Source organism: Microtus ochrogaster, chromosome 17 (genome assembly GCF_000317375.1).
Source record: "Microtus ochrogaster isolate Prairie Vole_2 chromosome 17, MicOch1.0, whole genome shotgun sequence".
Lineage (NCBI taxonomy): Eukaryota > Metazoa > Chordata > Mammalia > Rodentia > Cricetidae > Microtus > Microtus ochrogaster.
Genome location: NC_022019.1, coordinates 33,824,887 through 33,847,209, shown reverse-complemented (window position 1 = coordinate 33,847,209; position 22,323 = coordinate 33,824,887). Strand labels below are relative to the sequence as shown.

The window sequence follows — 22,323 nt, the reverse complement described above, 5'->3', positions numbered from 1 at the left end:
CATTTGCTTGCCATTGATTGCTTCTTTCTTCAATAGGAATATTTGCTTCTGGACTATTCCTTTATACTGTGTGAAGATGTGTGATTGGTTTAATAAAAAGCTAAACAGCCAATAGCTAGGCAGGAGGTATAAGCAGGATATCAGGACACAGAGAGAACTCTGGGAAGACAAAAGGTGCGATTACAAGCCAGATACAGAGGGAGCAAGATGTGCGGGAGGACAGGTAAAAGCCACGAGTCATGTGGCAGCATGTAAGTGAACAAAAAGAAGTTAAGTTATAAGAGCTAGTGGGACAAGCCTAAGCTATAGGCCAAGCTTTCATAATTAATAACAAGTCTCGGTGTCATTCTTTTGTGAGCTGGCAGCCCAAACAAAAATTCATCTTAAGAAGTAACTTGAATTATGTATTTTCCTGATTGTAGTAGAATCCCTGATGTGGGATTCCCCTCTGTATTCTGTGAATATGCTTTATTATCATTGGTTAATAAAGAAGCTGATTTGGCCTGTGGCAGGGCAGAACATAGCTAGGCTGGGAAACTAAACTGAATGCTGGGAGAAAGAAGACAGAGTCAGAGAGATGCCATGTAGCCGCTGAAGGAGAAAGCCACCCACCTAGAACATTACTGGTAAACTACGAGCCTCATGATAAAATATCAAATAATAGAAATGGGTTAATTCTATTATTAGAATTACCTAAGATGTAAGAGTTAGTAAATAGCCCGAGCTAACAGGCCAAGCAGTGTTTTAATTAATACAGCTCCTGTATGATTATTTCGGGCCTGGGAAACAGCCGAGCAGCCTCCGCCTACAACTGCCCATGCATGTGTTTCTTTTCAACAAAGTCAACTACCTGCAGAAGCTGAGTCTTTGTCCCTTCTAACCTGAAGGAGTTTGTTCCAAACACCATCCATGTCAAACTCATCTACACCTAGACACCAGATTAACTACAGGAAATCCTTCCCTGGGGCCAATCCCCAGTTTTGAATAAAACAGACAAAGCAGCAGCACTTGCTCTTCCCGAGAAGCTCCACCCACTCCAGTGGAAACACTCCTCGGTGACAGAGGTTTGGCCAAGCACGGCTCTCCTGAAGGATGGCCACTCAGCTGGACGAGTCCTCCCAGTGACCCCAGGCTCATGGAGACCGTGCTGATTTGACCTCTTGTCCCGTGCAGTGTGAGCATGAGGCACACGTGTAAGCGGAGGGACACGGGCACAGTGAGACAGGTTCCCTGTGACCCTTGATCTCCGCATGTTCAATCTTCCTGTGCGCATCTTTCCCAGCCCAGTTACGGCTTAGGCAACTTTGTCTGGTCACCATCACCATCTCCCTTCGTGAAAAGGGTCTCAAACTTGTTCCCCTCCCTCAATCACCGTCTCAGATGGAATCCTCAAAGTTCCCTCTGGGCTTCTGGGGGCAAGATGCTGTGCACAGGAGGCTCCTGTCTGTCAGTCTGGACGCCAATAGCATCTTCTTCCCATAGGTGTCACGTCATGATTCTGAGAAAAAAAGAAAGAACAACAAGCTATTCTTTATGATGTCTAGAAAATCTAAGCCTAGGACATCTGGTAAGATTGGGATAACTGTTACAACATTGGAAGGGGCAGAGGGAACTGTTTAAGCATCTGTCCTTGGCTAAGAGAATTTCACATGTATTTATTCATAGATAACTATAGCAACCAAAGGTTAAATGTTTGAATGTAAATGCAAGGCAGAAGGGATTAAAGGTAGATTTTGCCAATTTCTCAGGGCTTTGAAGACAGGCTGCCTCTTCCAGGGTAAGGGGGCCACTCCTAGACACAGCATGAGAATCTGCTCTTGCCTTAGGGGCGTCTTTACCCACTGCCATCTTGATTCAGGTGTTGGGAAATGCCAAGCCTCCCAGGACTTGCCTGGGAGGTGTGGAGGATACATTGGGGATTGCTGGAGCTTGGAGCCTGCAGGGGTACCCTGAGTGTTACAACGGAGCCATTGCTGCAAGACAGGCCAGGACGAATTGCTCCAAAAGCCACTTAGCCCCAACCCTGAGTCCGGATGAGGGAGGAGGTGGATCTCAGTGGGGCAATCACTCTGCCCCCATCAAGGTGAAGTGGGTTGCCGTCCTGTCCATACTGAGCCATGGACTGTTGTTACACACCTAGCTCATACCACCCACTCTGACAAAAGGGAGGGTGGCTAGGATGTTCACCTGAAGCAGAAACGAGCCACGTCCCGATGCCTGAGATGAAGCTGTGGGGAGCTGGTGGGGTCGGGGAAGCAGCCTGCAGATGCAGCAGGGAGGCTCTGTCAGGCCAGTCATGGCCAGGCAGCAGGCTGTTTCAACATTGTTTCTCCGAGGTTATTACTAAGGGCTGCACTGGGGGGTAAGAGATGATCCGTCTATTAGCTGAGCTCCAGCGACGCTTTGATTAGGGCCTTTGTCATCTGAGTTGATCCTGGGGAGATGAGACATGGAGCTATCGTTTCTAAGTCAAATTTCTGAGCGTACTCATTTCTTTCTCCCAACAGGTCCCAAGAGGTGGCCTCTATCACTTTTCATGTTTATTTAACCCCAGAGGTGTCTTTTAGTGACAGCAATGCCTTGTCTGCACAATCAAATCTTCATTTCCACAGTTACTTTTAAAACATGCCCACCAGGGGCTGGAGAGATGGCTCAGTGATTAAGAGCACTGGCTGCTCTTCCAGAGGACCCAGGTTCAAAACCTAGCACCGACATGGCAGCTCACACCTGCCTCTAACTCCAGTTCCAGGGCACTTAACACCCTCACACAGATTTACATGCAGACAAAACACCAATGCACATAAAATGAAAATAATTTTTAAACTTACTCCTTAAAAATGCACACCAAAATTGAGAATAAATATTTATTAATATTGTCAGTTAAACAGGTATCCAAATAAGAGGTGTCAAGAACCTCAGGTAAAATAAAGGAGGTTCAGGGATAATTAAGAGCCGGGTCCCCTTGAGATGGCAGGCGTCTTACTTTTCTCTATGTCCTATTGTGCAATTTGAATTGTGAGCCATGTGCAGCAACTGTCTCCTCAAAGGGGAAAATAAATTTAAGAATCCAAGCTGACTGTTAAACTACGTCTCCTTAAACCTTCACGAGAAAAGGGACCGAGCTTGGCTTTTTGAAGCGTCCTCCCCCACCCTCTGCGTTCCAGTTCCTTTAAGGATCGAGCAAGCCTGCATGGGAGTTGGAAACCGCATCTAATCCCTCCCTCCCTGCACGCTGGTCAGAAGCGTGGCAAGAAGGGCCATCTGTTTTGCTTGAGTGAGTAGTGACCCAGCATTCTGATTTCAATTAGCCTCTTTGTGGCTTTGTGTTCGGGCTGTTTCCGTGAGTAACAGTTCTCACAAAGTGTAGAGAGGAGCTGGCCAAGTTACACGGCTGCCGATTTGTTTTTCACAACTGTGAACCGATGTAGAGTAGAGCAAGCGTACGAAGCAATGCTGCCGGATGCACAATGCAATTTTATGGAATCAAAACGGCATGTTCTGGAATCTGAGAGCTAAAAAAAAATAGTGACAGGGTTCCTTTCTGTTAATTGAACTATTTAAAATCGGTATAATTATTTAAATACCAAATGTACGCCTATCATGGAAAATGTATCGTGGTGGGGCTCCATGTTGACTTGCTGGTAGCCATCTTGAGTCATTGACCATGATTGCCCAAGGAGGCAACCTCCATGGTTTCTCAGCACAGCAGAGTAAGCTACGGAGTTATCATCAGACTCTGGAGCCTCCAGAAATGTCCTGAAGTGGCTGATGTTAGTTCCAAACCAGGATCGGTCCTGTTGGTACGGATGACCTTCTCTCTGACCCAAGTCACAGGGATCTGCTGACCTTCCTGCCACCCTGACTATGTAAGTTCCCGGTCAGCATGTGCGGTGACCGATGGTCTTTGTAAGGCTACTGATCATGATCAGTGCATATGGCCTATACTAGTCTTTGCTAACAGAGGCCAGAAGAAACAGTAAGACTTTATAAAGCAAAATAGCTCACTGGTGAGAGAAATCAAATAACCACTGAGTCCACAAACAAAGCAGAAACGACAATCAGGTATGAGGAGTGACCACCGTGCTCAAGTGAGCAGGCAGAAGGGAGCCCGCGGACTCCCACGTGCTGAAAGAATAATGATCTTTTTACCTTTAACATTTAGACCTAAGACTACACAGGGAAGGTTACAAACAAAAGGAAGACAGCTCTATCTATGTAAAAACAGACAAGCAGGAACTGGAGAGAAGGCTCAGGTCCAGGTGTCAGCAGCCAGAGGCAACTCAGCCCTGGAACCCCTCCCTGTCCCCCGGCCCCCCCTTCCCCCCCCCCCGTCCTCCTCTGACCTCAGAGGAGCACCAGGCACACCCTGGGTGCTCCCAAGACAACTCAGTGGATAAAAACACTTGCTAGGAAGGTTGGCAACCTGAGTTTGATCCCCACGGTTCACATGGCGGAAGGAGAAAACCATGCCCCAAAAGCTGGCCTCTGACCTCCACATTTGAGGTTTGGCATGCTTGTACCCAACACATACATATTAACACAGAATAAAGTGTAATTCAAAACTTTTAAAAAAGATTTATTTATGTACTTTATGTATATGGTGTTTTGTCTGTATGCACACTTGAACACCAGAAGAGGGTGCCAGATCCAAGAGCAAAAGCTCTTGGTTTGCAGCAAGCAGAAGAAATGGACTCTGTTGACACAATTGTGCCTTGTGCCTGTAGACGGTGGAATAATCTTGTACTTAACTAACCTGCAGCTTTACATTGAGAAAACGTTTTTCAAATGTATACTTTTCCTCCTGTAATCCAAATAGATGGTGGCCATAATCTGAGCCTACAGCAAGGTCAATGGAAAACGTGCTTTGCTTTTAAAAATATGTCTATCTATTTTTTTTTATTATGTGTATGAGGGTTTTGCTTGTATGCATGCATGTGTAATGTGTACCTGCCTAGTGCCCTCAGAGGCCAGAAGGGGGCACAGGATCCCCTGGAACTAGATGGCTGGCGGCACAAAGTAGGTCTTTATAAGACTTTGTAAAGTTGATATTAAAAACAAAAAGACTCCTTTAGGATCTGTGATGCATTGTGGTGACTGGTGTTCTGTAGTTTTCAACCCTGTCTGTAAAGATGTCTGGACACTGTAAGGCGTGACAGCATAGCCATGGATGGACAACCTTCAAGTCACGTGACTGCCCCTGGGTGGCACCTGTGTCCACATGGGGCACCTTCCAAGTATCACTGTCTGTGCTCACCTTCCTTGAAATCGCCCCATTCCCTAAACAGCACACTCTGGGGGATCCTTTAATTAAAACCCTTGCGTTGCACAAAACCTAAAACGCAGGAGCTGAGCTTCGTTAACTCCTTGTCAAGTCTGTTCCACTCACTGATATTGTTTACGTTATTAGACTAAACCGAGAGCTTTAAAATAGCATAGCTAAGAAAATTTTGAAGGGACATGAAAAGATTCGGAGGCATGTATTTTCAATTCAGAATGCAAGCGGTTACCCCCTGTGTGCACGCTGCCATAGCAACGGAAATGGGCAAATCAGAGAGCCCAAAGAGCTTACTCATACCTTCACGGGTGGTAGTGGTGGTGGTTGCAGGGGGCACCTACCACAGAATTCCACGGGAAAAGATCTTTACAATGAGGGTTTATAAAAACATTTCCAAACCTATAACCAAGGTTCATTATTTTAAACAATGATGTAGCTGGGTGTGGCGGCACGCCTTTCATCCCAGCACTCAGGAAGCAGGGGCAGGGGGATCTGAGAGTATGAGGTCCGCTCGCTGGGTCTGCTCGCTCGGTGTAGGCAGTGAGTTCTAGCAAAACCAGGGCTGCATAGAGAGACCCTTTCTAAAAAACAAACAAACAACAAGAATAGTAACAATGAATCAAAAAGGCTGTCTAGCTGCAGCAACAGGCCGACGGTGCCCAGCACCAAGCCCTCTTACCTGGACACACATGCAACCCTCCCCCATAAATAAATAAAAAAGTAGACTCCTTCTGAGTTATTTTTGTGTGGTGTGTGCCAGAGGCCAGACATCAGGCACCCTCTGATGTTCTCAACCTTGTTTTTTAAAAAATATTTTTTATGGGTAGGATTGTTAGTCCTGAGATTCGCCAGAGAAAAACCAGTTCTACTGTGACCTTGGGCCAAATTAATGCAAGGTTTATGAAAATATTTTACACTGATCAAAATGGACGTTGGTCAGGACCACTCCTAGAGCTACCCCAGATTGACCCTGAGACACATGTTGTCCAGGCTATAAAGACAAAATCCATACATACATTCCCAGGAGGCTTTGTTTTCAAGAACTACAACTCCCAGCATCCCAGAAAGTTATCTGGTCCTTGGGCAAGTGGGGTTTACAGGTTAATTTGAGGTGATCATTACAGGCATGACCGGCACCTGCAGAGTTCAGAAGAGGGCAGGTATTAGCTTCCCTGGAAGGACAGTTAGAAACAGAAACGGTTGTGAGACACTATGTGGAATGCTGGGAACGGAACCCAGCTTCTCTGCAAGGGCACATAACTGTCGAGCCATCTTCCTGGTGCCTCTACTTAATTTTTTTTTTTTTTTTTTTGCTTTTTTCGAGACAGTGTTTCTCTGTGGTTTTGGAGCCTGTCCTGGAACTAGCTCTTGTAGACCAGGCTGGTCTTGAACTCACAGAGATCCGCCTGCCTCTGCCTCCCAAGTGCTGGGATTAAAGGTGTGTGCCACCACCTCCCAGCTCTACTTAATTTTTTTGAGACAAGGTCACTCCCTATGCCTGGAGCTCTGGAGCTCATCAACCAAACAGCCCGTCTGGCCAGAGAGCTCCCCGGGATTCTCTTGCCTCTATTCTGTCCTCCTAGCCTTAGGGATACAGGCAAGCAGGGCCAGCCTATGCCAGTGCTAGGGATACAAACTCAAGTCTTCATGCGCAGAGAAAGCCGTTTACCACTGAGCCATCTATCTCCCCAGCCTCGTGCTGCTTTCTCCTTCCTGATCAATGTTGGTTAAGTCAGAAGCAGGACTTCTCGGAGAAACAACAGCACTCCCCCTTCACTCCCAACCCTCCCACGTGTGTGAGAAAACCAAAAGAGCAGTCTGGCTATGGATACATTGTGGCTACCCCACTGCCTTGTTTGTTTGCTACTAGGTATGAAAACCTGGTCAGAGGAGAGCCCACCTTGTCTCCGTAACAGTCTCTACAAGTAGTAGTCAGGTAATGTCCCTGGGGCGTGAGCAAAAGGTGGGTCTGCTGGGACACCTGATTCAGTGAACAGTTTTAACCTGAGTGTTGACCAAACCAAACCAAACAACAACATCAAACCAATCCAAACCAAAACCCACAGAGAGGGGTCAAGACGTGTGCTGCCAAGTTGGGTGATCTGAATGACCGGTGGCTCACAACCCACGCCAACTCCAGTTCAGTCTCCAGGATCCACACGGCTGGAAGGAGAACCTGCTTCCCAAGGAGGTCTGTCCTCTGACCTCACTGGTACTGTGGCACAGAGGTTCCCTGCCCAGAATAAATACAAGTACAAAAGAGAGAATTTGTACATTGTTCCCTAGATGTAGCACCATAGAAATGACGTGTATTGTGATGGGCTGGAAAAACAGGCTGTCCGAACTGTCTACACTACAGCATTGCATCCCATGATGCAACTGTGAGGATATTTTGAGGTACAGCTTGTAAGGAGATAATGAAGGTCAAGCTACTTCACACAGGCCCTAATCTAGTCAGAACGGAGTCTTTCTAAGAGGGAATCTCGACAGGCACACCAGGGATGTACATTAACAGAAAATGTCAATGCTATCCTCAGGAGTTAGAGGGTGGAAGGGCACTTGTTTACTAAGCTGGAGGCCCTAGGTGTGATTCCTCAGCATTGGAAAGAAACAGAAAAGTGATCACACCAAGAGGGGCCTCATGAAGAACCAAGGCATCTACAGACGCACACCCTGAATCCACCCGATCCTGTCTGATCTTGAGAGAATCTAGCTCACTGACACCTTCCCAGCTCTGAGGGAAACATCTCTGCTGCTTAAGGTCACTCTGTCATCTAACATCCAGTCCCTGATGTCCTGTTACGGCAGACGTATCCAACCAATACCTCCAGACAAGAAAGACCTGTAATTAAAGCTGTTGCTGGTTTATTTTCACATCTGAGAATAAGACTTTTGAGGAAAGGCATTAGAAATTGAGCCTGGGGGGTTGGAGAGATCGCTCAGTGGTTAAGAGAGCCGTGGCTGCTCTTCCAGGGGACAGAGGTTCAATTCCCAGCGTCCACATGGCAACTCACAACTGTCTGTAACCCTAGTTCCAGAGGATCCAACAGCCTCACACAGATATACATGCAGGCAAAACACCAATGCACATAATCTTAAAAAAAATTTAAATTAAAAAAAAAATTAAGCCTGGGGCAGCATCACACGCAGAGTTCTCTCCCCGAGTTCTACCTGGAGGCTTCCTTTTTACCTTTAATTTTGAGGCCAGCCTTACTAAGTTAAGTTACTCAGGCTGCTTTGGGCATCAGTAGCCCAGGAGGGTCTTCAGCTTTTCCACCCTCTCGTCCACCTCCTGAGAAGCTGGGATCAGGCCAGCAGCACTGGGTGCTTTGGATACCATGGGATTCATGGCACATGGAACTTTGAGGCAGATGTGTGTGAAATGCTATTAGGTTCTCTTCTGGTCGCCAACCCGAATGCAGCAGAACAAATCCTCATGACTGAGGCTGAAAGGCAGCCTAAGCCCATAAATACACCTGTGTGCTTTAGAATGTTAACACTAGGTTTCACTACGCTATGGTGAAGGCTTTTTCTAATTTCCTAAACCGAAGGGCTCCTGAGCACACGTAGTTTGGTGTGGCTGGGGCGTCAGAGGTCAGCGCTGCACAGGGTGTGTGTGCTTGAAGCCCATTCTGTCACAGGTGTCACAGGACGAGCGCGTGATCGCGTGATGAACCAGCTGGCTGCAGAGGTCTTAGGAGGTGCACGCAGGCCCCGGTGAGGCAGATACAGACGGGGGGGGGGGGCTGGAGGTGGAGAGAGGTGTCCTAGTGCCCTGAAGCCCTCTGTTGGATGAGGCAGGTCTGGAGGGCTGAGGGCCACGTAGATGTAAACTGAGGTTGCGGGCCGTGAGGATCCTTCAGCTGGAGGTGGATGGAATGGTTAAGAGGGTGAAATGGAATCAAAGGTACTGGTGAGAACAGACATGGACTAGGGAAGAACTTCGGCCTTCACTGGGCAGACAGTCTGCTGTACAGCAATCCTCCACCAGGACACGAGCAGGGCTAGGCCATGTCGGTCTGGATTATGTGTATTATTGTGTTTTCCTTAAATTTCTGACTGTGAATGAGCAAAGCACAGAGAGAAGCTGCTAGCTAATCCAACATATATATTTTAAAGTATCTTGATTTCAAAATTTGGGTCTAAGGATATGTTGCTTTGGAAAAGAGGTTCTGCTTTTGTTTCCACAGAGGATGAGAACCTGTGGATTCCTTCCAGACTAATGTGGTTTGATGAACAAGACCACCCTAAAGGTCTCTGTGAACCCTCCAAAATTACTTGCCCAACAAAAAGCAGGAAGCAGTTTGGAGAGATCTATGTCCAAATTCCCTAAATGATTGCTTATGTTTGTTTACACTTAAAAGGGGACATGCTATAGAGATACTTTGCATTGGTACAGATCTTGGTTTATTGATACAAATTAAAGGTCAATTTTGTTATATGTATATTTCTGCTCTTGATTAAGGTATTGTGTTTGTGCAGCTCACTTAAAAATGTAATGTATAATACAGGTTAATTTATAGTCATCTATAATAGTCAAGCTTATAGTCATGTTAAGTTTTCTAGATATTTAGATATATTTTAATCTTCAAACCTTTCAAAGACCTACAAAATATGTCATTTAAAATGTTTTAAGAACTTAGGATTTTTCATGACAGTAAGACACATCTGCTCCTGGCAGCACTGATCTACTTCAAGGGGATGATGAGCATCAAAGAGGCTCCTTAGGGAGTTTGTTAACCATTTGGGCAAGAAACTAATCTTGCCTGGACTGCTTGATGTTATGCTGTATGAACTAGACATGCAGGACACATAGAAAAATGACTGCTGAACTTGCCTAAAGGTGAGACCATCCTTCAAGGTTCTTGCTTCACGAGTCTGCTAGACATTCTGCAGGACACAGAAGAAAGCAACTGATGAACTTTGCCATTACGAGGCAGAACAGATCTTCAAATTTCCTGCCCCATGGAAAAGTCTGCTGGATACTATGGGCCTGCAGGTTGAAAATAGATGCTACATTACAGAAGAACTCTGGGGGACTGTCCAGGCAATGAGATGTCTCTGTCAATTCTAAAGTTTTGGAAGTTGCTTACAATGTACTTCCTGTTAAATTAGGTAATATTATATCCTTCTGGGGTTTTTGATGGTGTTGAAGAATAGTTATGATTATAGTTTTCCTTACTTATGATAAAAGGTAAAGTAGATGTAAATATTGTAACTGAAATTCTTACTTGATACTTGTTTTGCTATATGTAATTTTACTATGTTAAAGTTAAAACCTTCCTTTTTATTTGAACAGAAAAGGGGAAATGGTGTGGGAAGTCCTTCTGTATATGTGTTGCTTTTATTGGTTAATGAATAAAGCTGTTTTGGTCAGTGGCTTGGCAGACTAGAACAAGGCAGGAATTCCAAGCAGATAGAGGAAGAAAGAAAATGGAGTGAGATGCCATGTAGCCATTGCAGGAGGGATGTTGGGTGGAACCCTGCCGGTAGGCCATGACCTCATGGTGATGCAGATTAATAGAGATGGGTTAATTTAGCATATAAGAGGTAGCTAATACGCTTAAGCTACTGGCCAAGAAGTGTTTTAAATAATATAGTTTCTGGGGCTGGAGAGATGGCTCAAAGGTTAAGAGCACTGACTGCTCTTCCAGAGGTCCTGAGTTCAATTCCCAGCAACCACATGGTGGCTCACAACCATCTGTAATAAGATCTGGTGTCCGCTTCTGGCCTGCAGGCATGGAGGCTGAACACTGTGTACATAATAAATAAATCTTTAAAAATATATAGTTTGTGTGTGATTATTTCAGGTCTGGGTGGCTGGGAAATGAATGAGCAGCCTTTGCCTACACCCAACTCACAGTTTCAAACTTTCACAACACTGATAATAGCTTTGGATTTCGGACTCTGAGACTAAGGAGTGTCAACTGGATAAAGGTAATGCAAACATTTTTTAAATCTGGAACAAGCACTTTAGACAGGGGTTACTAGGCCCGAAAGTCACTTCTCTCCTTCAGAGTGTGTGTGAAATGTGGCTGGTTTATACAGAACACTAAGGACAGACTAAAACATCCAGTCAACTGTGCTGATATCTGATTGTTCGCTGCAGCAAAATGAAAGACCAGTACCGCAGGCTAGCCTCACCTTCCCAGGCTGGGATTCAAGTGTGCACCTGGTCTAGCTGGTGTGTAACATCTCTGCAGGAAGGCCTGGCAACTGAGTGACAGTTAGGAATCTTTGTTTAGGTTTAAAGCTGGTGTTTGATGTGTCCTCATAAGCAGCCAGCAGTGAAGCCCTCAATACAGAAGGCATTCACGGACACAGATTCATATTTGAAACCACTTCAGATTTCTGTATAAACAGATTCACACTTGCCAGATGTGTCTAAGAAAGTATTAGTGATTTCCTAAGCATAGGACAAGAATTATTTGTGAAATTTAAATTAAACCACTGCGATCATGGGGACAAAGGCGTCCTAACTACTGCAAATGTGCAGAACACAGAGCCTAACCCACACTGTGAGCAAGGAAGTCCAGGCTGCCCTCCAACATCACCCTTCACCTCCACTACAGACATTATGGAGGTGTGCCATTACACCTGATGACTTAAAAAAAGAATCACTACACTTTGGACCTAGGTCAAGAATATAATTATTAATAGTAACAATATAAGGCCCGCATTATATTCTACTAAATGTGTTGTTTATCTGGCATGACTATAATTTGTATCATTCTTTTAGAGTGGAAATTCAGATCTGACAAAACCCAAGAGGCTAAAATTTCACCTGTGGTCAAGAGATTCATGTTCACAGAATCTTCTGAAATATGCAATAGGGAATAATGCAATGAAGACATTTTTACAATATTTATTAAGATAACAAATTTATAAATTCGAAGACTCAGAGGCACATAGTTTAAAAGGCCAATACCATGGGAATAATGAAGTCAACACAGAAGAGTAAGAAGATATGACAATTACAACCAATACAAGATTTTTTTAAAGCCACATTCCCCCCAATGAACATGTCATAGGAATCATCCTTCAAAATTACCATGATAAAAAGTTATTTCCTTCAAAGAAAAATAATTCTTTCCACCTACCGAGCCTAGAAAATCCTATTTACAACAGCAAACTGTCCAGTCTCATCAGTATTATGGCCTCCTCTAATCTGCCATTAGAAGTATTGAAAAGTTTATAGCTATCATATTTACAAATGCACATAATATTTAAATCTGCTCCTCATTGAGAACAACCCAATCACAATACGAATGCTTTAGTGTTGAGTACATCATGTGGGCACAGGGGCATGGGGGGAGGTGGACTTAGCAGTGCTGTGTCGGAAGGATTACTAGGCCAACAAGTCTGAGAGAACTCAAGGGAGTCACAAAACTGGTCTCTGCTGATGAAAACTTAGTTTATTTCTGTTTGAACTGGACACACTGGGCTTCTTCAGTCAACTTTCACCACACTGTATATTTTGGTGACAAACCAAAAGCATGCAAAGAAGCCAATTGTTCCTAGAAAAGAAAAACAAAACAAAATTAAGTCCCTTTCAAAAGAAGTTCATTAGTTTAGACCAAAAAAGCAGATGTAAGGTGACTGGGTCCTCTAAAAAGAACAAAACTTTTCAGTTTTGATGGCCAAAAATACAACACAGCCCCATGAGCTTTCCTTCTGAGGAACATGAAATCACTTTAATTCCTTACAAAAACATGTAGAATTTCTTATATTGTAAAATTATCTAAGTTTTCCATAACATACATTATTCCTTTTTTGGGGAGGTGGAGGTGGGAAACGAGGTTCTGTGTACCTCTGGTGGTCCTTGAATTAAGAGATCTGTCTGCCTCTGCCACCTGAGTGCTGGGATTAAAGGTACGCATGACTACCAGAAGTCCAGCTATTTTCCTTTCTATATATATCAATGAATTAAAAAGTGAAAAGCATATCATACCATGATTTCCATTTAAGAATATTTTTATCACTGCTAGTAACAGAAACTGCTACCATTTTTACCAGAGTCACAGAATAAGATAGGATTTTTCCCCAGAGACAAGGTTTGTCTGGCTGTCCTGTAACTCGCTCTGTAGACCAGGTAGGCCTCAAACTTACAGAGCTCCACCTTGCTTCTGCCTCCCGAATTCTGGGATACAATGTGTATGACCACCACCACCCGGTGATGGGATGTTTTCTAAGTGTAGCTGCTAGGAATTAACAGCAGTCAGTGAGCTGCAGTAAAATAATCTAGAGCTTCTGCACCATATGCAAGTGACGTCAGCAGGGTAAGAACAAAGACGTTCCAGCAGCTGACAGGCAGAGGGCTCTGCGCAGCACTCGGCTCACACACTGAACGCTGGGCACGGTGAAAGGTAACTGTGCTTTTTGTTGTTGTTGCAAGTGGGGTTGAACAGCCCACAGCCTCTCAGAGAGCGGGCACACTCGATCACTCAGTCATATCCTCAGCCACACACACACCCTTTTTTCTTTGACACAGGGTATCACTAAGTCATCCAGTTGGGTCTTGGACTCTTGAGTAGACAGGAGTATAGGCCTGCACCACCATCCCACTCCAAATCCACTTCCTGACCACAGGAGACGCCTGCATCAATCACACTGTTACATAACAACACGTGCCTTCATCAGCCTAAAACCTGAAGAATTTGAGCTACATGGACATATTCTTTCAGTATAACAAATATAAAGCTCAAAGGAATCTTGTTGGAAATCTGGCCAAAATCAAATCTATTTCCTGTGATATTCTTTTAAGTCAAAGTTTTTCAAGTTACTTTATTATGACTGTATACTGTCTGGGTTTGGTGTGGAGACCAGAAGCCAACTTTTGGGAATACTTTTCTCCTTCCACCACTGGTTCTGAGGATCACTCAGGCTTGAGTGGCAAGTGCTTCTATCCCCTGAGCCATCTCACCAGCTACAACAAAAGCTCCTTAAACTGTGTGCTGTGGCTATATGGCAGTGGTTTTCAACCCCTTTGGGGGTCACACATCAGATATTTACATTCTGACTCCTAACAGTAGGAAAATTAGAGTTACGAAGTAGCAACACAGTAACCCTCTGGCCGGGGTCAGCACAGCACAGGAGACTGCATTAAGGGGTTGCGGCGTTAGTGAGGCTGAGAATCACTGCTCTGTGTGACCATGCAATTCAGTGCAGGCTAGGAAAAATCTGCTAACAGTAAAAGGTTTCCAAATGTATAATGAGCAAATACATAACAAAACTGAGCTGTTGTGCCGTAGCACCGTGCACCACAGCCACAAGCACAGCACCAATGAGCATGGCCTGGAACACCAGCTACAGCTCATTACCAGCTGCTGCATCTCCAACATAGGCAACAGTTTCCTGTTCTTACACAAATGCGACTCTTTCATCATGGAAAACAAAGGCTTTTGTTTTCTTACCAATATTTCTCAACATATTGTGTGAGTATATGTTTGAATTATAGCACGTTAGACAAACAAGCACATCTACTTCACTAATATGCTGTACAAACGATGGGCTTTAAGTAAAGTGACCCCCCCTCCCCAGCCTCGAATAGACCCCCTTCCTACAAACACAGTTTAGAGCACAAGCAGCCCCACTCATTCAAACACAACGGGCTCTGGGACTAAATCTGTCGCACGGCGCCAAGACGCACAACGAAGCCCAGCCTGCACCGTGTGTGTCCCTGCTTCCAGTTTTGCATTTTCACCTTTCAGAGCTGCAACTACGAGCAGGTGTGCCAAATGATGCTGATCTGGGGACGGGTCAGTGGGTAGCAGAAACATTCATAAAGGAGAGATAAATCCACTAAACCATATTAAAAGCATCGTTTGTGTCTTACCTGTAAAGAGAAAGAAGATCAGCACCATGATCATAGTGTAACCGAAGTAGAGGATGGTGCTTGCTGTCCCGGTGATCTGCAGTTTCGAGAAGAAGTAGTGTATGGCATAAATTAAGAAATAGACCGCAGTGAAGCCACTGGTGAGGAAGGAGCGCCACTGCCAGTGATAATCCTGGGTGGAGAGGGGAGAAAAGAACAATTACTTCCTAATACTGGACAACACGGGGCTACTAAGTCACAAAGTAACAGCGTTCACTGGAAGCCCTAACCTAACTTCTGCCTCAGTTACAGTTGCTGGCTGACTGCACTCTGTGTACTCTCTACCACACTCTTACTTGCTGTATAGCTACTTAAAAATGTATGAGAAAATATCCAACTGCTTATGAATAACAAAGGACCAGATTATATTTTAAAGTTTATGATTATGAAGGAAAAGCAATGTGCAAAAATCTTTTGACAGTTCAAAATTAATATTCATTTTATCATAGCTCAGTCAACGCTATACAAGAGCAATTTCCTATTAAGTCTGGTTGACATTGATTTCCAATTATGACACACATAATCCCAGCAAGGCAGGTGGCTAAGACAGCTATTCTCACTTCACATAAAATGTCTCTAGCACAGCACAGCATCTTTTTTTAGAAAAAGAAATCTTTGCAACCCCTGCTACAATTGGGCACATGTCTACATTCAGGAGGCTGACACTAGCCCGTCTGCAGGTCCATCCAGGCCACACGAGTTACAGTGAGACGATGTCAAAAAGGAAAAAAAGCAAAAACCAAAACGACCACAAACAAAATAAGGAAAACAACATCAGGACAAAAGCACACCTAAACAAAACTTGACTATGGCTAACCGAAGAATCCATCCATGTTCCAGAGCGCTAACACCTCCAATAAAGCCAGCAAGGGCAAGGATGCACACCTGCGTGGTGCTGACAACCAAGGCCACAGGCTTGCACATACCAGGCTAATTCTGTCACCGAGCTCCACTCAGCAGATAAGTTTTTATACGCTAACAACGGACTTAGAAAGAACACAAAAATACTAGAAATACCTTTCAAAAAGGATTTGAAACATTTATATGCCAAAAAGTATAAAATGTCACAACATAAATGACAGAAAATTTAAATAAATGTTAAATACATGCTTGTTTAAGCTGGAAAATTTAAAACTTAAGATGATCATATTCTCCACAGTATAGGGAGAATAGGAAAATAGGGTCTGGATCAATGCAGACCCTACCAGGAGGTTAAAGATCCGGGCTCAGAGAGCACTGCATACCCCCACTACATGACTGTGCCACGGAGCCCAGGAGGCACAGACAGTAGAGCTGAGGAAGAATTAGGAGACTGGAAACCATATGTGGCTGCTGGAAACAAACTGCAGTCTCCAGGACTTGAAGCAAAGAATCATCACATGGCAATGCAATCCAAAAAAACACCCCAAAACTAAAACATTTAAATACTCTTGGTAGGTGTTTACAGCAGCATTGTTTACAGCACTCAAACTGTGGAGAACACAGGCCTGCGGGTGGACGAATGTTTACGCTGATGTCACATATCAGGTGCATATTATTCAGTCGCAGAAGGAATACAGCACTAAAATACGCTGGAGCAGAACCCTTACAAAGAATTTCTTGTGCATGCATGGTGTGTGGGCCTAGAGCACATGCATAGGACATGGACACATCAGAGGACAACCCTGTGGATTGGGTTTTCTTTTTCTACCTTTACTTGTGTTTCAGGGACTCAAGTCAGATGCTTTATCTGGCTGAGCCATCTCTTTGGCTCCAGAATCTTTTCTGCTTATTTGGTTTTTCGAGACAGGGTTTCTCAGTAGCTATAGTCTGTCCTGGAACTAGCTCTGTAGACCAGCCTGGCCTTGAACTCACAGAGATCTGCCCGCCTTTGCCTCCCTGGGATTAAAGGTGTGAGCCACCACCGCCCAGCCTGTGTCTTTATTTTTTTGGGGGGGAGGACAGGATTTTTCTGGACAGGAGTTCCTGGCTGTCCTGGAACTCAAAGCTCCACCTGCCTCAACCTCTGAGCTTTGGGATTACGAAGACAAGTCAGACAGTGTTCTCCTTCAGAGACAGAAAGCAGACCAGTGGAAGGAGGAAATGGATAAATAGTCAATGCTTATGGAGTTTCTGTGTGTAGAAAGAATAAAAATATTTTAGAATCAGACAAGAGGAGAGAGTTGCACAAAATATGTTAAGTGCCAGTCATTTTTTTGAACTTTCAAAACATGAATTAAACTTAAATGGACAAATAAAAACATAACGAAAAACTCAGTTTAACCAATTTTATCTGTATAGAAAGTAACACGGAAAGAGTGGATCTAATGATGAATGTGGGCAACTGCAGCCCCTCACACAACAGTAAAACGAGGGGCAGACTATCAGTAACTCAAACACTGGGCTCTTGAGCATGAATTGTAGACAACATCATCTTGCAATGTTCAAAGGCTCGGAGACAAAGATGCTATCATTGTGGTGTTGCTACCAATTACAACTCGTTACAAGGTAATTATTGAAACTTTTCAATGAACACTGTCACTCAACTACTTATCTTTTTAAGAAAAACAAAATGGTTTTTCCAGACAGCGTTTCTCTATGTATCAGCTCTGGCTATCTTGGAACTCGCTTTGTAGAACAGGCTGGCTTTGAACTCAGAGATCCACCTGGCTCTGCTTCTAGAAAGTAAAGGCATGCACCACCATTGCCCAGCTTAGAAATACTTATTATAAATGTATACGTTGTGCCTAAGTGTGCACCTCCTGCGTGCAGGTGCCTGAGGAGGTCAGAAGAGGGCATTGCACCCTTAGAACTGGAGTTACAGGTAGTTGGTTTTTAAGTCACCTGATGTGGGTGCTAGGAACTCAACCCAGTCCTCTGCAAGAGCAAGTGCTCTTTCCACTGAGCCATCTCTCCAGGCCCCAACTACTTATTTTTACTAATTTTTAGAACCCAGAAACATCTATAAGAATATTAATTTTTAAGTCAGATAGTCATAAAAGTCAAATTCAGTATACTATAATATTCTTGGGAAATTAACCATCCAGAATTTCTACTAATAACCTTTAAATAAATACAATGAAGAAAAATATGACCTTGATTCAATCCTAAAGAAGCCTTCTTTTGATTTGTGAGGAGAGGTCAATTTCTTTGATAATAAACATGAATGTAGAAAAATTATCTCAATAATATTCAAGTTGAAATATGCCAAAGTTATAATACTGCCTACAAATTAACATTGAATACTGCTAACACGTACCTCTGCACACAGGTGGAAATAGCAAAGAAGTATAGTTGCTTCAGAACATGTAATAACCAAAATGATAAACACCAGAAACAGGAAGCCAAACATGTAATACATCTGATGTGACCTGCAATCAAACATGTCAGGACACATGATATAAATATTTTGACACAAGAAATGACATTGTTCATTCTGTTTTGAACTAGGAAGGTTTTCTTTTCTTCTCAACAAATTAAAATAATTCTGCACAGGTTTGATGATGGAGAGGGTTTGACAAGGAAGGATATGGTAGTGATGCCATCAGATTTTAGCCTCCTGTTCAGGCAGACCCTGAAACCACTATTCAGGAAAATGTGTCAAGCCTGTGTGAGTCAGAAGTGTTTGAGAAAAACATAATGAAAAGACAGTCAAACTAGGAAAAAAAAAACCAAACCACATTAGCACATAAGGTTTTAGAATTTGGAAAGTTATTCTAACCATTTACAAAGCTCCAGTTTATTCCACTTTCATGCTACCTCAGATCTTGGCACACTTGCAATGTCATATGATAAAGGTGATCACAACACACTACCCCCACTCAAACACACTGCAATAGAGAGGCTTACAAAATAAGTTTCCATGGCGTGGGGCATATACCTTTAATCTCACCATCTGGGAGGCAGAGGCAGACGATCTCGGTGAGTTCAAGCCCAGCCTGGTCTGCAGAGCAGGTTCCAGGCCAGTCAGGGATACATAGAGAAGCACTACTTCCAAAAAGACTCCCATGGGAACAAGAAACAGGGAATGCAGGATCTGGGTGATGCATAGAATTCCAGGTCAAGGAAATCAGACTCCTTTCCACCCCCAGCCTCTTCCCATGAGCTCTTGGCTGCTTTTCTCTGAGCAGTACAATTACTTAAGAACACGGAAGGACCTGGGCTGAGCTTCTGCCACAGAGTGGCCGATACAATCACTCAACCTCCTAAGCTTCATCTTCTTCTCTGGAAAATGAGGACAGAATCCTGACAGAATCAGCCTTACATCAGTGTGAGCTGCCATCACTGCTCTACCCTCTGCTGTTTACATCTCTAACAACACAGCAGTCCTCACAGCAATGGCGATGAGGAGGGGACTTTGTCCTCAGCTTACCAAATGCTATTCAGAATGAAGAAGAGCTGTATAAAGATGCAGCCGAAGGGCAGAATCCCCCCCATGATGATACCAGGCAAGGGCTTGGTGTAGAATGACTGTTCAGGAATCTGACGAGGAATCTGATTGGTTCGAACCGGGTGTTCAATGGCCTGCAGGAGGAAAAAAGATTTATAATTAAGTAGCTATTAAAATACTCTCTGCACAATCTTTTCTTTCTTCTTAGTTTCCATATTAATACTACTTGAGTCCATTTAAGTCATCAAATGGAAGTATGTAATTAGAAGCAATGAATTAGACATTGCCAGGTATAAGGTCTGACTTCTGAACAGGCCAAAGCTCTTTATAGTGGGTTATCTACTGACCAATGGCTTTACTCAAAGTAAGAAATAAGAGAAGACAATATGGCATTAGTAAGGCAAACCCTGGATTTTCATTTTAATTATGTACTTACTGAAAGAAATCAGTCTAAAATTTCATTATTTATTTTATATATGGGAAGTGGGCTAAAATAAAATAACCTTATTACAACCACCACCCCCATTCAGTGATTTAAGAACGTAAGGGGAACTACTGCAAACAAAAGAAACCAAGGAAACCTTATGCCCAGGTGTGGTGGTGCACGCCTGTACTCTAGGCATTAGGAGGAAGAAATGGAAAACTCAGGCTTGCTACAGAGAACCTGTCTTTAAAGACCCAACATTCCCAACACCATTATGAACTTGTGAAGCCTCGATCTTAAGGGTAAGTTTACACCCTGTGACATTTTCATGGTATCTTTTAAGACAGAAGTTTCCTCAGCTGAAACCACTTAAGTTACATTCTTCTCAAAGTTAAACTTACATTCTTCTTAAAGCCAAAGTATGCACCGATAAACGTCAAAGGCACAGATATGCAGAACCAAAGGGCCAAGATGGCAACCAGGGTGCCAAAAGGAATGGCGGCTGAAGAGCCTTCTCCCCAGAGGATCAGGTTCATGATAAAGAAGTCAGCAAACACAATCCTGAAAGACAAACAGAAACAAAATGAAGGGACAGTAACCTGTGATTTAAGTTACAACATTAGTGACTTGGGATAGAGATTAAAAACAGTAGAATTTCTGAGTCATGGGGTTCAAAGAATTTAAAACTTTACTACAAACTGCAAAATTCTTTTTTCAGCAGCTTTGACCAATTTAAACTCCAACCAGCAGCTGATTTCATCACAGTTGGAACTGTGGGAACTTGAATTTCTAAGAACGACTGCAGTGCACATCTGGCCCTGGGGTCACTTCTGCACTGGCCCTGCCGTCACTTCTGCACTGGCTCTGACGTCACTCCTGCACTGGCTGGCCCTGGGGTCACTTCTGCGCTGGCTGGCCCTGATGTCACTTCTGCGCTGGCCCTGGGTCACTCCTGCGCTGGCTGGCCCTGGGTCACTTCTGCGCTGGCCGGCTAGGCCCCCTGCTCATTTTTCATTTGGACTACATGTTTTCTGCAAAGTACTTGTGCATTATTTCATACTCCAGTCACCAATTCGTCACTAAACACCATGCTTCCCCTTGTGCTTTTACTGACTTTAAACATAAGCGTGTGCCGTTATACTTGCACCAAGGCTTTCTGAGCCCAGTTCTCAATTAGCAATAATTGATCCTTGAACAGACAGCACTGCCTATGGTACTGCCACTGCTCAAAACTTCCAAGTTTATTTTTTAGAACAAGGCTGTTAGTCATAAAATACATACTTTACAGTATTTTTCCACACCAGGGATGGAGCACAGAAAAAGAGCTCTGGGCAGTGGTTCAGAAAGAGCATGTCTCTCCCCACCTCCTTAGTTTTTTTGAGACAGTGTTTCTTTGTGTAGACCAGGCTGGCTTTGAACTCAGAGATCAGCCTGCCTCTGCCTCCTAAGGGCTGGGATTAAAGATGTGCACCATCGCCTAGCAAGATCCAGTCTTCTAAAAAGAGCACGCAGTATCAGGGAAGAGCTGGGTGCACTCCTAGGACACAGGAGAGGGAGCAGCAGATGTCTGACTTGGTGACAGTCACAAGCAACGTATCAGGGAAGAGCTGGGTGCACTCCTAGGACACAGGAGAGGGAGCAGCAGATGTCTGACTTGGTGACAGTCACAAGCAACCATGACAAGTGTGAAACATGCAGACTGGCCCAGAACACAGACATGCGTGTGGGAGTGTCTGCTTCCAGTGCTGGTCTACGAAGATACCAGCTATCATCACGCTTGTTCCTGGCCTGCCAGCCAAACAGCCCTGTCTGCTGGCCACCACCGTGTGTGCTCTTCATTGCTTCTGCATGTCCGGTGGCCAGTTCCTGTCCACCAGAAATGTGCAGATCATGGAGGATACTAGATGAGAACAGAAGCACCTCTCAAGAAAGTCAAGGCTGTTAGATTTGCTGTGTTTATTAAGTTTTGGGACACACCATTCTCTATAATGGAATATACCAACTATCGGAATACATCTGATGAAAACCACACACTGGCTTGTCTGGGCACCCTTCAGGGAGAAGCCCACCCTGTGATCAACACTATATGGCAACGTGTCAGAGCAACTGCTGTAGACCGAGACAGAAAGATGTGGTCAAGGGAGGTGCTGGCTAGCCTATTCTCCCTCAGACACTACAAAAACTTACAAGAAAGCAAGCGTTTCTATTATCTACATGTAATTTTTGTATAAAAGATACATGTCACTTAGCACAAGTTCACTAAATATTGATGCTATCCATTTTCAAAACTTAAATGCTTTCTTAGACACTGGACTTAGAGACCTAAGGGACTGAAAAGGTTGGGGGAAGAGAGACCATCAAGGGTCACGGAAAACGTCACT

The 22,323-nt window shown here is 44.1% G+C and overlaps 1 protein-coding gene across 1 annotated transcript in view; it reads right to left on the bottom strand.

Annotated features, from left to right (window-relative positions):
* Window positions 1–12,125: 12,125 nt before the first annotated feature.
* Window positions 12,126–22,323, bottom strand: part of Tm9sf2 (transmembrane 9 superfamily member 2) — a 47,245-nt gene continuing 37,047 nt past the window's right edge. The window contains exons 13-17 of the mRNA XM_005355695.2: window positions 20,344–20,503; window positions 19,501–19,652; window positions 18,388–18,499; window positions 15,111–15,282; window positions 12,126–12,792 (exon numbers count right to left, since the gene is read on the bottom strand). Coding sequence (XP_005355752.1) covers window positions 12,725–12,792; window positions 15,111–15,282; window positions 18,388–18,499; window positions 19,501–19,652; window positions 20,344–20,503 — 664 coding nt within the window. The 3' untranslated portion in view covers window positions 12,126–12,724. The remainder of the gene's footprint in view (window positions 12,793–15,110; window positions 15,283–18,387; window positions 18,500–19,500; window positions 19,653–20,343; window positions 20,504–22,323) is intronic.